We start from the raw sequence: 15,000 nt of genomic DNA, 5'->3' as shown, positions 1-15,000 counted from the left end.
AATGTAAGGGTTACCCCCCCCCCAACTCGATGGTTAAATGTAAGGGTTATCCCCCCCCCCCAACTTGATGGTTAAATGTAAGGGTTATCCCCCCCCCCCCAACTCGATGGTTAAATGTAAGGGTTATCCCCCCCCCCCCCCAACTCAATGGTTAAATGTAAGGGTTATCCCCCCCCCCAACTCGATGGTTAAATGTAAGGGTTATCCCCCCCCAACTCGATGGTTAAATGTAAGGGTTACCCCCCCCCCCCCAACTCGATGGTTAAATGTAAGGGTTATCCCCCCCCAACTCGATGGTTAAATGTAAGGGTTATCCCCCCCCAACTCGATGGTTAAATGTAAGGGTTATCCCCCCCCCCCCCCCCACCAACTCAATGGTTAAATGTAAGGGTTATCCCCTCCCCCCAACTCGATGGTTAAATGTAAGGGTTATCCCCCCCAACTCGATGGTTAAATGTAAGGGTTATCCCCCCCCCAACTCGATGGTTAAATGTAAGGGTTATCCCCCCCCCCAACTCGATGGTTAAATGTAAGGGTTATCCCCCCCAACTCGATGGTTAAATGTAAGGGTTATCCCCCCCCCAACTCGATGGTTAAATGTAAGGGTTATCCCCCCCCCCCAACTCGATGGTTAAATGTAAGGGTTATCCCCCCCCAACTCGATGGTTAAATGTAAGGGTTATCCCCCCCCCAACTCGATGGTTAAATGTAAGGGTTATCCCCCCCCCCCCAACTCGATGGTTAAATGTAAGGGTTATCCCCCCCCCCCCCAACTCGATGGTTAAATGTAAGGGTTATCCCCCCCCCCCCAACTCGATGGTTAAATGTAAGGGTTATCCCCCCCCCCCCCAACTCGATGGTTAAATGTAAGGGTTATCCCCCCCCCCAACTCGATGGTTAAATGTAAGGGTTATCCCCCCCCAACTCGATGGTTAAATGTAAGGGTTATCCCCCCCCAACTCGATGGTTAAATGTAAGGGTTATCCCCCCCCCAACTCGATGGTTAAATGTAAGGGTTATCCCCCCCCCCCAACTCGATGGTTAAATGTAAGGGTTATCCCCCCCCCCCAACTCAATGGTTAAATGTAAGGGTTATCCCCCCCCCAACTCGATGGTTAAATGTAAGGGTTACCCCCCCCCCAACTCGATGGTTAAATGTAAGGGTTATCCCCCCCCCCCAACTCAATGGTTAAATGTAAGGGTTATCCCCCCCCCCCAACTCGATGGTTAAATGTAAGGGTTATCTCCCCCCCCAACTCAATGGTTAAATGTAAGGGTTATCTCCCCCCCCCCCCAACTCGATGGTTAAATGTAAGGGTTATCCCCCCCCCCCCCCCCCCCCCCCCCAACTCGATGGTTAAATGTAAGGGTTATCCTCCCCCCCCCCCCCCCCCCAACTCGATGGTTAAATGTAAGGGTTATCCCCCCCCAACTCGATGGTTAAATGTAAGGGTTATCCCCCCCCCCAACTCGATGGTTAAATGTAAGGGTTATCCCCCCCCCCCCAACTCGATGGTTAAATGTAAGGGTTATCCCCCCCCCCCCCAACTCGATGGTTAAATGTAAGGGTTATCCCCCCCCCCAACTCGATGGTTAAATGTAAGGGTTATCCCCCCCCCCCCCCCAACTCGATGGTTAAATGTAAGGGTTATCCCCCCCCCCAACTCGATGGTTAAATGTAAGGGTTATCCCCCCCCAACTCGATGGTTAAATGTAAGGGTTATCCCCCCCCAACTCGATGGTTAAATGTAAGGGTTATCCCCCCCCCAACTCGATGGTTAAATGTAAGGGTTATCCCCCCCCCCCAACTCGATGGTTAAATGTAAGGGTTATCCCCCCCCCCCAACTCAATGGTTAAATGTAAGGGTTATCCCCCCCCCAACTCGATGGTTAAATGTAAGGGTTACCCCCCCCCCCAACTCGATGGTTAAATGTAAGGGTTATCCCCCCCCCCCCAACTCAATGGTTAAATGTAAGGGTTATCCCCCCCCCCCAACTCGATGGTTAAATGTAAGGGTTATCTCCCCCCCCAACTCAATGGTTAAATGTAAGGGTTATCTCCCCCCCCCCCAACTCGATGGTTAAATGTAAGGGTTATCCCCCCCCCCCCCCCCCCCAACTCGATGGTTAAATGTAAGGGTTATCCTCCCCCCCCCCCCCAACTCGATGGTTAAATGTAAGGGTTATCCCCCCCCAACTCGATGGTTAAATGTAAGGGTTATCTCCCCCCCCCCCCCAACTCGATGGTTAAATGTAAGGGTTATCCCCCCCCCCCCCCCCAACTCGATGGTTAAATGTAAGGGTTATCCTCCCCCCCCCCCCCAACTCGATGGTTAAATGTAAGGGTTATCCCCCCCCCCAACTCAATGGTTAAATGTAAGGGTTATCCCCCCCCCCCCCCAACTCGATAGTTAAATGTAAGGGTTATCCCCCCCCCCCAACTCGATGGTTAAATGTAAGGGTTATCCCCCCCCCCAACTCGATGGTTAAATGTAAGGGTTATCCCCCCCCCCAACTCGATGGTTAAATGTAAGGGTTATCCCCCCCCCAACTCGATGGTTAAATGTAAGGGTTATCCCCCCCCAACTCGATGGTTAAATGTAAGGGTTATCCCCCCTCAACTCGATGGTTAAATGTAAGGGTTATCCCCCCCCCAACTCGATGGTTAAATGTAAGGGTTACCCCCCCCCCCAACTCGATGGTTAAATGTAAGGGTTATCCCCCCCCCAACTCGATGGTTAAATGTAAGGGTTATCCCCCCCCCCAACTCGATGGTTAAATGTAAGGGTTATCCCCCCCCCCAACTCGATGGTTAAATGTAAGGGTTATCCCCCCCCCCAACTCGATGGTTAAATGTAAGGGTTATCCCCCCCCAACTCGATGGTTAAATGTAAGGGTTATCCCCCCCCCCCCCAACTCGATGGTTAAATGTAAGGGTTATCCCCCCCCAACTCGATGGTTAAATGTAAGGGTTATCCCCCCCCCAACTCGATGGTTAAATGTAAGGGTTATCCCCCCCCCAACTCGATGGTTACATGTAAGGGTTATCCCCCCCAACTCGATGGTTAAATGTAAGGGTTATCCCCCCCCCAACTCGATGGTTACATGTAAGGGTTATCCCCCCCAACTCGATGGTTACATGTAAGGGTTATCCCCCCCAACTCGATGGTTAAATGTAAGGGTTATCCCCCCCCCAACTCGATGGTTAAATGTAAGGGTTATTCCCCCCCCAACTCGATGGTTAAATGTAAGGGTTATCCCCCCCCCCCCCCAACTCGATGGTTACATGTAAGGGTTATCCCCCCCCAACTCGATGGTTAAATGTAAGGGTTATCCCCCCCCCCCCCCCCCCAACTCGATGGTTAAATGTAAGGGTTATCCCCCCCCCCCCCCCCCCCCAACTCGATGGTTAAATGTAAGGGTTATTCCCCCCCCAACTCGATGGTTAAATGTAAGGGTTATCCCCCCCCCCCCCCCCAACTCAATGGTTAAATGTAAGGGTTATTCCCCCCCCAACTCGATGGTTAAATGTAAGGGTTATCCCCCCCCCCCCCCCAACTCGATGGTTAAATGTAAGGGTTATCCCCCCCCCCCCCCCCCCAACTCGATGGTTAAATGTAAGGGTTATTCCCCCCCCAACTCGATGGTTAAATGTAAGGGTTATCCCCCCCCCCCCCCCCCCAACTCGATGGTTAAATGTAAGGGTTATCCCCCCCCCCCCCCCAACTCGATGGTTAAATGTAAGGGTTATCCCCCCCCCCCCCCCCAACTCCATGGTTAAATGTAAGGGTTATCCCCCCCCCCCCCCAACTCGATGGTTAAATGTAAGGGTTATCCCCCCCCCCCCCCCCCCCAACTCGATGGTTAAATGTAAGGGTTATTCCCCCCCCCAACTCGATGGTTAAATGTAAGGGTTATCCCCCCCCCCCCCCCCCAACTCGATGGTTAAATGTAAGGGTTATCCCCCCCCCCCCCCCCCAACTCGATGGTTAAATGTAAGGGTTATCCCCCCCCCCCCCCCCCAACTCGATGGTTAAATGCAAGGGTTATCCCCCCCCCCCCCCAACTCGATGGTTAAATGTAAGGGTTATCCCCCCCCCAACTCGATGGTTAAATGTAAGGGTTATCCCCCCCCCAACTCGATGGTTAAATGTAAGGGTTATCCCCCCCCCCAACTCGATGGTTAAATGTAAGGGTTATCCCCCCCCCAACTCGATGGTTAAATGTAAGGGTTATCCCCCCCCCCAACTCGATGGTTAAATGTAAGGGTTATCCCCCCCCCCCCCCCCAACTCGATGGTTAAATGTAAGGGTTATCTCCCCCCCCCCCCCCCCAACTTGATGGTTAAATGTAAGGGTTATCCCCCCCCCCCAACTCGATGGTTAAATGTAAGGGTTATCCCCCCCCCCCCCCCCAACTTGATGGTTAAATGTAAGGGTTATCTCCCCCCCCCCCCCCCCAACTTGATGGTTAAATGTAAGGGTTATCCCCCCCCCCAACTCGATGGTTAAATGTAAGGGTTATCCCCCCCCCCCCCAACTCGATGGTTAAATGTAAGGGTTATCCCCCCCCAACTCGATGGTTAAATGTAAGGGTTATCCCCCCCCCCCCCCCAACTCGATGGTTAAATGTAAGGGTTATCCCCCCCCCCAACTCGATGGTTAAATGTAAGGGTTATCCCCCCCCCCCCCCCCCAACTCGATGGTTAAATGTAAGGGTTATCCCCCCCCCCCCCCCCAACTCGATGGTTAAATGTAAGGGTTATCCTCCCCCCCCCCCCCCAACTCGATTGTTAAATGTAAGGGTTATCCCCCCCCCCCCCCCCCCCAACTCGATGGTTAAATGTAAGGGTTATCCCCCCCCCCAACTCGATGGTTAAATGTAAGGGTTATCCCCCACCCAACTCGATGGTTAAATCTAAGGGTTATCCCCCCCCCCCCCCCCTAACTCGATGGTTAAATGTAAGGGTTATCCCCCCCCCCCAACTCGATGGTTAAATGTAAGGGTTATCCCCCCCCAACTCGATGGTTAAATGTAAGGGTTATCCCCCCCCCCAACTCGATGGTTAAATGTAAGGGTTATCCCCCCCCCCCCAACTCGATGGTTAAATGTAAGGGTTATCCCCCCCCAACTCGATGGTTAAATGTAAGGGTTATCCCCCCCCCCAACTCGATGGTTAAATGTAAGGATTATCCCCCCCCCCAACTCGATGGTTAAATGTAAGGGTTATCCCCCCCCAACTCGATGGTTAAATGTAAGGGTTATCCCCCCCCCCCCCCCCAACTCGATGGTTAAATGTAAGGGTTATCCCCCCCCAACTTGATGGTTAAATGTAAGGGTTATCCCCCCCCCAACTCGATGGTTAAATGTAAGGGTTATCCCCCCCCCCAACTCGATGGTTAAATGTAAGGGTTATCCCCCCCCCCAACTCGATGGTTAAATGTAAGGGTTATCCCCCCCAACTCGATGGTTAAATGTAAGGGTTATCCCCCCCCCAACTCAATGGTTAAATGTAAGGGTTATCCCCCCCCCAACTCAATGGTTAAATGTAAGGGTTATCCCCCCCCCCAACTCGATGGTTAAATGTAAGGGTTATCCCCCCCCCAACTCGATGGTTAAATGTAAGGGTTATCCCCCCCCCAACTCGATGGTTAAATGTAAGGGTTATCCCCCCCCCCCCCCCCAACTCGATGGTTAAATGTAAGGGTTATCCCCCCCAACTCGATGGTTAAATGTAAGGGTTATCCCCCCCCCCCCAACTCGATGGTTAAATGTAAGGGTTATCCCCCCCCCCCAACTCGATGGTTAAATGTAAGGGTTATCTCCCCCCCCCCCCCCCCCCCACCAACTCGATGGTTAAATGTAAGTGTTATCCCCCCCCCCCAACTCGATGGTTAAATGTAAGGGTTATCCCCCCCCCCCAACTCGATGGTTAAATGTAAGGGTTATCTCCCCCCCCCCCCCCCCACCAACTCGATGGTTAAATGTAAGTGTTATCCCCCCCCCCCCCAACTCGATGGTTAAATGTAAGGGTTATCCCCCCCCCCAACTCGATGGTTAAATGTAAGGGTTATCCCCCCCAACTCGATGGTTAAATGTAAGGGTTATCCCCCCCCCCAACTCGATGGTTAAATGTAAGGGTTATCCCCCCCCCCCAACTCGATGGTTAAATGTAAGGGTTATCCCCCCCCAACTTGACGGTAAACTTTAGGCATTTAATTCCTAATGGTTGAGAAACGAGCTCTCATCGTCGCCTCTAGCGGACGGTTTTGAACTCATCTCCCGACGTCCTGCAGACCTGAAGGAACGTGGAATACGGCCTTGGGTCTGGTGTGACCTGGCTGATCAGCTGTAACTCTCTCCACTCCATCAGAGAAGACCGAACACACACACACACCGTCTCTCACCATCGTCTCTCTTCCGCTTCCCGTCGTTAGCTGAGCTGATTCCCAGAATGCCGCTGATGGAGTAGGAGGAGCCAGCCGAGTCACTGGTCACCGCAGAAACCTGTGTCGACGCTACCGACGACGCTGTGGAAAGTTAGGACATGGGTCACAATGCTACATAACACTACATAACACTACATTATGTTACATAATGCTACATAATGCTGCATAACCTTACATACTGCTACATAACACTACATAACACTAAATAATGCTACATTATGTTACATTATGTTACATACCGCTACATAACACTACATAATGCTACATAACACTACATAATGCTACATAACACTACACAATGCTGCATAACCTTACAAACTGCTACATAACACTACATAATGCTACATTATGTTACATACCGCTACATAACACTACATAATGCTACATTATTTTACATACCGCTACATAACACTACATAATGCTACATAACACTACATAATGCTACATAACACTACATAATGCTACATTATGTTACATACCGCTACATAACACTACATAATGCTACATAATGCTACATAATGCTACATAATGCTGCATAACCTTACAAACTGCTACATAACACTACATAACACTACATAATGCTACATTATGTTACATACCGCTACATAACACTACATACTGCTACATTATGTTACATACCGCTACATAACACTACATACCGCTACATAACACTACATAATGCTACATAACACCACATAATGCTACATAACACTACGTAATGCTACATTATGTTACATACCGCTACATAACACTACATAATGCTACATAAAGCTACTTTATGTTACATACTGTTACATAACACTACATAATGCTACATAACACTCCACAATCCTACATAATGTTACATAACGGCATATAACATGACATAACACTGCATAATGCTACATAATGCTACACACATTACATAACACTACATAATGCTACATAACGGCGCATAACATGACATAACGCTACATAATGCTACATAACGGTGCATAGGGCGCTCATAACGTCTAAACACCGTATCACACATAATGTCTTGTAACCTTCTGAACTAAAAGACATAGGTCGGTCGTAACGCTACGTAGGACTGTCACAGGACTGTCATAAATTGGTAATAACCCTTGGTTTTAAAAAGTCGTAATTTATAATTTAGATATTGTAAGCCTTTAGTACAGAACAGCTAGCCACTTTGGGATGGTTTGAACCTCTTGTTGTTACGGCTAAGGAGTTGAATAGTCCACGGTAGGCAGTTTCCAGTCGGGATACGCTCCAAATTCACCTCATTATAGAAATACACAAGTTTGCTTACTTGGCGGGTCATTTGTGTAGTGCTTGTTAAATATAATTATGATTCAAAGTCAGTGGGTGGACTCTGTTCACTAGTAGTGCACTATATGGGGAATAGGGCTCTGTTCACTAGTAGTGCACTATATAGGGAATAGGACTCTGTTCACTAGTAGTGCACTATATGGGGAATAGGGCTCTGTTCACTAGTAGTGCACTATATGGGGAATAGGGCTCTGTTCACTAGTAGTGCACTATATAGGGAATAGGACTCTGTTCACTAGTAGTGCACTATATAGGGAATAGGGCTCTGTTCACTAGTAGTACCACTATATAGGGAATAGGGCCCTGGTCTAAAGTGGTGCACTATATAGGGTATAGGGCTCTGTTCACTAGTAGTGCACTATATAGGGAATAGGACTCTGTTCACTAGTAGTGCACTATATGGGGAATAGGGCTCTGTTCACTAGTAGTGCACTATATAGGGAATAGGGCCCTGGTCACTAGTAGTTCACTATATAGGGAATAGGGCTCTGGTCTAAAGTAGTTCACTATATAGGGAATAGGGCTCTGTTCACTAGTACTGCACTATAGAGGGAATAGGGCTGTGGTCAGTAGTTGTTCACTATATAGGGAATAGGGCCCTGGTCTATAGTAGTGCACTATATAGGGAATAGGGCTCTGGTCACTATATAGGGAATAGGACCCTGGTCTATATTAGTACCACTATATAGGGAATAGGACCCTGGTCTATATTAGTACCACTATACAGGGAATAGGGCTCTGGTCTATAGTAGTACCACTATACAGGGAATAGAGCTCTGGTCACTAGTAGTTCACTATATAGGGAATAGGGCCCTGGTCACTAGTAGTGCACTATATAGGGAATAGGGCTCTGGTCTAAAGTGGTGACCTATATAGGGAGTAGGGTGCCATAGAGATAGAGAAAGAACCTCCCTCCCTACAGACACCAAAGAACCTCCCTCCCTACAGAACAACAGAACCTCCCTCCCTACAGAACAACAGAACCTCCCTCCCTACAGAACTACAGAACCACAGAACCACAGCACCTCCCTACAGGCACCAATGACAGAAACATAGAAACTCCCTCCCTACAGACATCAACCACAGAACCACAGAAAAAGAGAGAGAACGACAAATCCCGAGGAGAATGAAACTCTGTTCCTGGTTCAGTAACCACATGGAGAATGAAACTCTGTTCCTGGTTCAGTAACCACATGGAGAATGAAACTCTGTTTCTGGTTCAGTAACCATGGAGAATGAAACTCTGTTCCTGGTTCAGTAACCATGGAGAATGAAACTCTGTTCCTGGTTCAGTAACCATGGAGAATGAAACTCTGTTCCTGGTTCAGTAACCATGGAGAATGAAACTCTGTTCCTGGTTCAGTAACCACATGGAGAATGAAACTCTGTTCCTGGTTCAGTAACCACATGGAGAATGAAACTCTGTTCCTGGTTCAGTAACCACATGGAGAATGAAACTCTGTTCCTGGTTCAGTAACCACATGGAGAATGAAACTCTGTTCCTGGTTCAGTAACCATGGAGAATGAAACTCTGTTCCTGGTTCAGTAACCACATGGAGAATGAAACTCTGTTCCTGGTTCAGTAACCATGGAGAATGAAACTCTGTTCCTGGTTCAGTAACCATGGAGAATGAAACTCTGTTCCTGGTTCAGTAACCATGGAGAATGAAACTCTGTTCCTGGTTCAGTAACCACATGGAGAATGAAACTCTGTTCCTGGTTCAGTAACCACATGGAGAATGAAACTCTGTTCCTGGTTCAGTAACCACATGGAGAATGAAACTCTGTTCCTGGTTCAGTAACCATGGAGAATGAAACTCTGTTTCTGGTTCAGTAACCACATGGAGAATGAAACTCTGTTCCTGGTTCAGTAACCATGGAGAATGAAACTCTGTTCCTGGTTCAGTAACCACATGGAGAATGAAACTCTGTTCCTGGTTCAGTAACCACATGGAGAATGAAACTCTGTTCCTGGTTCAGTAACCACATGGAGAATGAAACTCTGTTCCTGGTTCAGTAACCATGGAGAATGAAACTCTGTTCCTGGTTCAGTAACCACATGGAGAATGAAACTCTGTTCCTGGTTCAGTAACCACATGGAGAATGAAACTCTGTTCCTGGTTCAGTAACCATGGAGAATGAAACTCTGTTCCTGGTTCAGTAACCACATGGAGAATGAAACTCTGTTCCTGGTTCAGTAACCACATTGAGAATGAAACTCTGTTCCTTGTTCAGTAACCACATGGAGAATGAAACTCTGTTCCTGGTTCAGTAACCACATGGAGAATGAAACTCTGTTCCTGGTTCAGTAACCACATGGAGAATGAAACTCTGTTCCTGGTTCAGTAACCATGGAGAATGAAACTCTGTTCCTGGTTCAGTAACCATGGAGATGTATTGAATCTCTTTACTTCCTGTTGATTTATCACTTCAATTATCACATTTTCTCATTCGTTCTCTTCTCTTTTTTTCTCTCTCAGGAAACGAACGTATTTTATCCTCCAATATTTTCATTATTCTCCAAATCCAAATGTTCAATTTTCCGCCCTGGAGTCAAAACCATTTATCTGTGTAATCTGAGAGTGAGGTGTGTGTGTGTGTGTGTGTGTGTGTGTGTGTGTGTGTGTGTGTGTGTGTGTGTGTGTGTGAAATTAATTTAGATTAAGTGACGGAGTGTGATTCTGAAGATTTGAGAGACACTGAAACACAATCCACTGGAGGCTAAAACAGCCATCACAGATAGAGAGAGTTGGAGGGGGGAGGAAGGGGAGGAAGGGGGAGAGGGGGGAGGTGGAGGGGGGAGGAAGGGGAGGAATGGGGAGAGGGGGAGGTGGAGGGGGAGGAAGGGGGGGAAGGGAGGGAGGGGGAGGTGGAGGGGGGAAGGAGGAAGAGGAGGTGGAGGGGGGAAGGAGGAGAGGGGAGAGAGGGGGGGAGGGGGGGTGGAGGGCAGGAGGGAGGGAGAGAGGGAAAGAGGGAGATGAAGAGGAGGGGAGAGGAGGAGGAAGGGTTGAGAAGGAAGGAAGGAAGGAAGGAAGGAAGGAAGGAAGGAAGGAAGGAAGGAAGGAAGGAAGGAAGGAAGGGAGGTGGAGGGGTGAAGGGAGAGGAGGGGAGGAAGGGAGGGAGGGAGGGAGGGAAAGAGGAAGAGGAGGGGAGAGAGCAAGGGGAGAGGAAGAGGAAGGGGGAGAGCAAGAGGAAGGAAGGGAGGGATGGGGAGAGAGAAAGAGAAAGAGAGAGTGGAAGGTGGGAGAGACAGAGTGGGGGGGTAGGGGGGCTTGTAAGGGTGGCATAGGGTTATCATGAACAACTATTAAGGTGGTTATTAGCAGCTATAAAGGCTGACTTACCCAGGTTATGAGCAAAGAGAGGTCCTGACTTACCTAGGTTATGAGCAGAGAGAGGTCCTGACTTACCCAGGTTATGAGCAGAGAGAGGTCCTGACTTACCCAGGTTATGAGCAGAGAGAGGTCCTGACTGACCCAGGTTATTAGCAGCTATAAAGGCTGACTTACCCAGGTTATGAGCAGAGAGAGGTCCTGACTTACCTAGGTTATTAGCAGCTATAAAGGCTGACTTACCCAGGTTATGAGCAGAGAGAGGTCCTGACTTACCCAGGTTATGAGCAGAGAGAGGTCCTGACTTACCCAGGTTATGAGCAGAGAGAGGTCCTGACTGACCCAGGTTATTAGCAGCTATAAAGGCTGACTTACCCAGGTTATGAGCAGAGAGAGGTCCTGACTGACCCAGGTTATTAGCAGCTATAAAGGCTGACTTACCTAGGTTATGAGCAGAGAGAGGTCCTGGCTTACCCAGGTTATTAGCAGCTATAAAGGCTGACTTACCCAGGTTATGAGCAGAGAGAGGTCCTGACTTACCCAGGTTATTAGCAGCTATAAAGGCTGACTTACCCAGGTTATAGGCAGAGAGAGGTCCTGACTTACCCAGGTTATTAGCAGCTATAAAGGCTGACTTACCCAGGTTATGAGCAGAGAGAGGTCCTGACTTACCCAGGTTATTAGCAGCTATAAAGGCTGACTTACCCAGGTTATGAGCAGAGAGAGGTCCTGACTTACCCAGGTTATGAGCAGCTATAAAGGCTGACTGACCCAGGTTATGAGCAGAGAGAGGTCCTGACTTACCCAGGTTATTAGCAGCTATAAAGGCTGACTTACCCAGGTTATGAGCAGAGAGAGGTCCTGACTTACCCAGGTTATGAGCAGAGAGAGGTCCTGACTTACCCAGGTTATTAGCAGCTATAAAGGCTGACTTACCCAGGTTATGAGCAGAGAGAGGTCCTGACTTACCCAGGTTATGAGCAGAGAGAGGTCCTGACTTACCCAGGTTATGAGCAGAGAGAGGTCCTGACTTACCCAGGTTATTAGCAGCTATAAAGGCTGACTTACCCAGGTTATGAGCAGAGAGAGGTCCTGACTTACCCAGGTTATGAGCAGAGAGAGGTCCTGACTTACCCAGGTTATTAGCAGTTATAAAGGCTGACTTACCCAGGTTATGAGCAGAGAGAGGTCCTGACTTACCCAGGTTATTAGCAGCTATAAAGGCTGACTTACCCAGGTTATGAGCAGAGAGAGGTCCTGACTTACCCAGGTTATTAGCAGCTATAAAGGCTGACTTACCCAGGTTATGAGCAGAGAGAGGTCCTGACTGACCCGGAGGCTGCTGGACTTTAGTCCTGATGATCCTACAAGACAATACAAACCACGTAAGAGACTGTGTGGTGTGTGTGTGTGTGTGTGTGTGTGTGTGTGTGTGTGTGTGTGTGTGTGTGTGTGTGTAAAGTGGCTGAGGCAGGCTGACATGGCAGAGGGGCCTTACACTTCCTGCTTGGCTGCTCATGCAAGTCCTCTCTTCCCTTTTCTCTCTGCCATTCTCCCTCCTTAAACCCTCTCTCTTTCTGTCTCTCTCTCTTTCTCTCTTTCTCTCTCTCTCTTCTCAGGGGAAAGAAACAGTTGTCATCGTATCATGGTGTTGCACTACTGAGCTGAAGCTGAGCTACTGAGCTCCGTCCTCACTACCCCTCTCTGTCCTCACTACCCCTCTCTGTCCTCACTACCCCTCTCTGTCCTCACTACCCCTCTCTGTCCTCACTACCCATCTCTGTCCCTACACCCCCCCCCCCCCCCCCCCCCCCCACCCTGACCCCTACCCCCCCCCACACTCTGCTACGTACCTGTTGATAGAGCTGACACTGGGAACACTATCGTTGTCACACACTCTCTCAGCCAATAGTCTGTCTCGTATCTCCCAGGCGAACATGGTGGGGTTTTGGCGTTTGTAGTCGGCGATCTTATCCACCACTTTGGGTGTAGCAACCTTTGGTTTGGATCCTCCAATCACCCCGGGACGGATACTTCCTGTCTCATAGTACCTGAGGGCAGAGGGGACACACGGATTGGTCAACAGCTGTGGTTGGACCTGTCAATCAAAAGGAGAAGGACACGCTGATTGGTTTCGGAGGGAGGGAGGGAGGGAGGGAGGGAGGGAGGGAGGGAGGGAGGGAGGGAGGGAGGGAGGGAGGGAGGGAGGAAGAGGAGGGAGGGAGAAAGAGGAGAGAGAGGGCCTCGATGAAACTTTAAACTATTTTTACGTTTGAAACAAGAGACAAGAGGAGTCTTCTGTTGTCTTGACCAAGAGTTCTGGTACCCCGTCTCCCTCTCTCCCCCTCTCTTCCCCTCTCTCCCCCTCTCTTCCCCTCTCTGTTGTCTTGACCAAGAGTTCTGGTACCTCCCCCGTCTCCCTCTCTCCCCCTCTCTCCCCCTCTCTTCCCCTCTCTTCCCCTCTCTTCCCCTCTCTTCCCCTCTCTTCCCCTCTCTGTTGTCTTGACCAAGAGTTCTGGTACCCCGTCTCCCTCTCTCCCCCTCTCTTCCCCTCTCTCCCCCTCTCTTCCCCTCTCTGTTGTCTTGACCAAGAGTTCTGGTACCTCCCCCGTCTCCCTCTCTCCCCCTCTCTCCCCCTCTCTTCCCCTCTCTTCCCCTCTCTTCCCCTCTCTTCCCCTCTCTTCCCCTCTCTGTTGTCTTGACCAAGAGTTCTGGTACCCCGTCTCCCTCTCTCCCCCTCTCTCCTCCTCTCTTCTCCTCTCTTCCCCTCTCTGTTGTCTTGACCAAGAGTTCTGGTACCTCCCCCGTCTCCCTCTCTCCCCCTCTCTCCCCCTCTCTTCCCCTCTCTTCCCCTCTCTTCCCCTCTCTTCCCCTCTCTTCCCCTCTCTGTTGTCTTGACCAAGAGTTCTGGTACCCCGTCTCCCTCTCTCCCCCTCTCTCCTCCTCTCTTCTCCTCTCTTCCCCTCTCTGTTGTCTTGACCAAGAGTTCTGGTACCTCCCCCGTCTCCCTCTCTCCCCCTCTCTCCCCCTCTCTTCCCCTCTCTTCCCCTCTCTTCCCCTCTCTTCCCCTCTCTTCCCCTCTCTGTTGTCTTGACCAAGAGTTCTGGTACCCCGTCTCCCTCTCTCCCCCTCTCTCCTCCTCTCTTCTCCTCTCTTCCCCTCTCTGTTGTCTTGACCAAGAGTTCTGGTACCTCCCCCCTCTCCCTCTCTCCCCCTCTCTCCCCCTCTCTTCCCCTCTCTTCCCCTCTCTTCCCCTCTCTGTTGTCTTGACCAAGAGTTCTGGTACCCCGTCTCCCTCTCTCCCCCTCTCTCCTCCTCTCTTCTCCTCTCTTCCCCTCTCTGTTGTCTTGACCAAGAGTTCTGGTACCCCGTCTCCCTCTCTCCCCCTCTCTTCCCCTCTCTCCCCCTCTCTTCCCCTCTCTGTTGTCTTGACCAAGAGTTCTGGTACCTCCCCCGTCTCCCTCTCTCCCCCTCTCTCCCCCTCTCTTCCCCTCTCTTCCCCTCTCTTCCCCTCTCTTCCCCTCTCTTCCCCTCTCTGTTGTCTTGACCAAGAGTTCTGGTACCCCGTCTCCCTCTCTCCCCCTCTCTCCTCCTCTCTTCTCCTCTCTTCCCCTCTCTGTTGTCTTGACCAAGAGTTCTGGTACCTCCCCCCTCTCCCTCTCTCCCCCTCTCTCCCCCTCTCTTCCCCTCTCTTCCCCTCTCTTCCCCTCTCTGTTGTCTTGACCAAGAGTTCTGGTACCCCGTCTCCCTCTCTCCCCCTCTCTCCTCCTCTCTTCTCCTCTCTTCCCCTCTCTGTTGTCTTGACCAAGAGTTCTGGTACCCCGTCTCCCTCTCTCCCCCTCTCTTCCCCTCTCTCCCCCTCTCTTCCCCTCTCTGTTGTCTTGACCAAGAGTTCTGGTACCTCCCCC

The 15,000-nt window shown here is 50.2% G+C and overlaps 1 protein-coding gene across 2 annotated transcripts in view; it reads right to left on the bottom strand.

Annotated features, from left to right (window-relative positions):
* Positions 1-15,000, bottom strand: part of LOC139394397 (paired box protein Pax-5-like) — a 124,297-nt gene that overhangs the window by 53,432 nt on the left and 55,865 nt on the right. For both annotated transcript variants that reach the window (XM_071142451.1, XM_071142452.1), the window contains exons 3-5: positions 12,946-13,143; positions 12,392-12,456; positions 6,408-6,530 (exon numbers count right to left, since the gene is read on the bottom strand). In XM_071142451.1, coding sequence (XP_070998552.1) covers positions 6,408-6,530; positions 12,392-12,456; positions 12,946-13,143 — 386 coding nt within the window. The remainder of the gene's footprint in view (positions 1-6,407; positions 6,531-12,391; positions 12,457-12,945; positions 13,144-15,000) is intronic.

The sequence above is a fragment of the Oncorhynchus clarkii genome, unplaced genomic scaffold, assembly GCF_045791955.1.
Source record: "Oncorhynchus clarkii lewisi isolate Uvic-CL-2024 unplaced genomic scaffold, UVic_Ocla_1.0 unplaced_contig_11375_pilon_pilon, whole genome shotgun sequence".
Lineage (NCBI taxonomy): Eukaryota > Metazoa > Chordata > Actinopteri > Salmoniformes > Salmonidae > Oncorhynchus > Oncorhynchus clarkii.
Note: the sequence above shows the minus strand (reverse complement) of the source record. Positions and strands in the feature narration are given on the sequence as shown.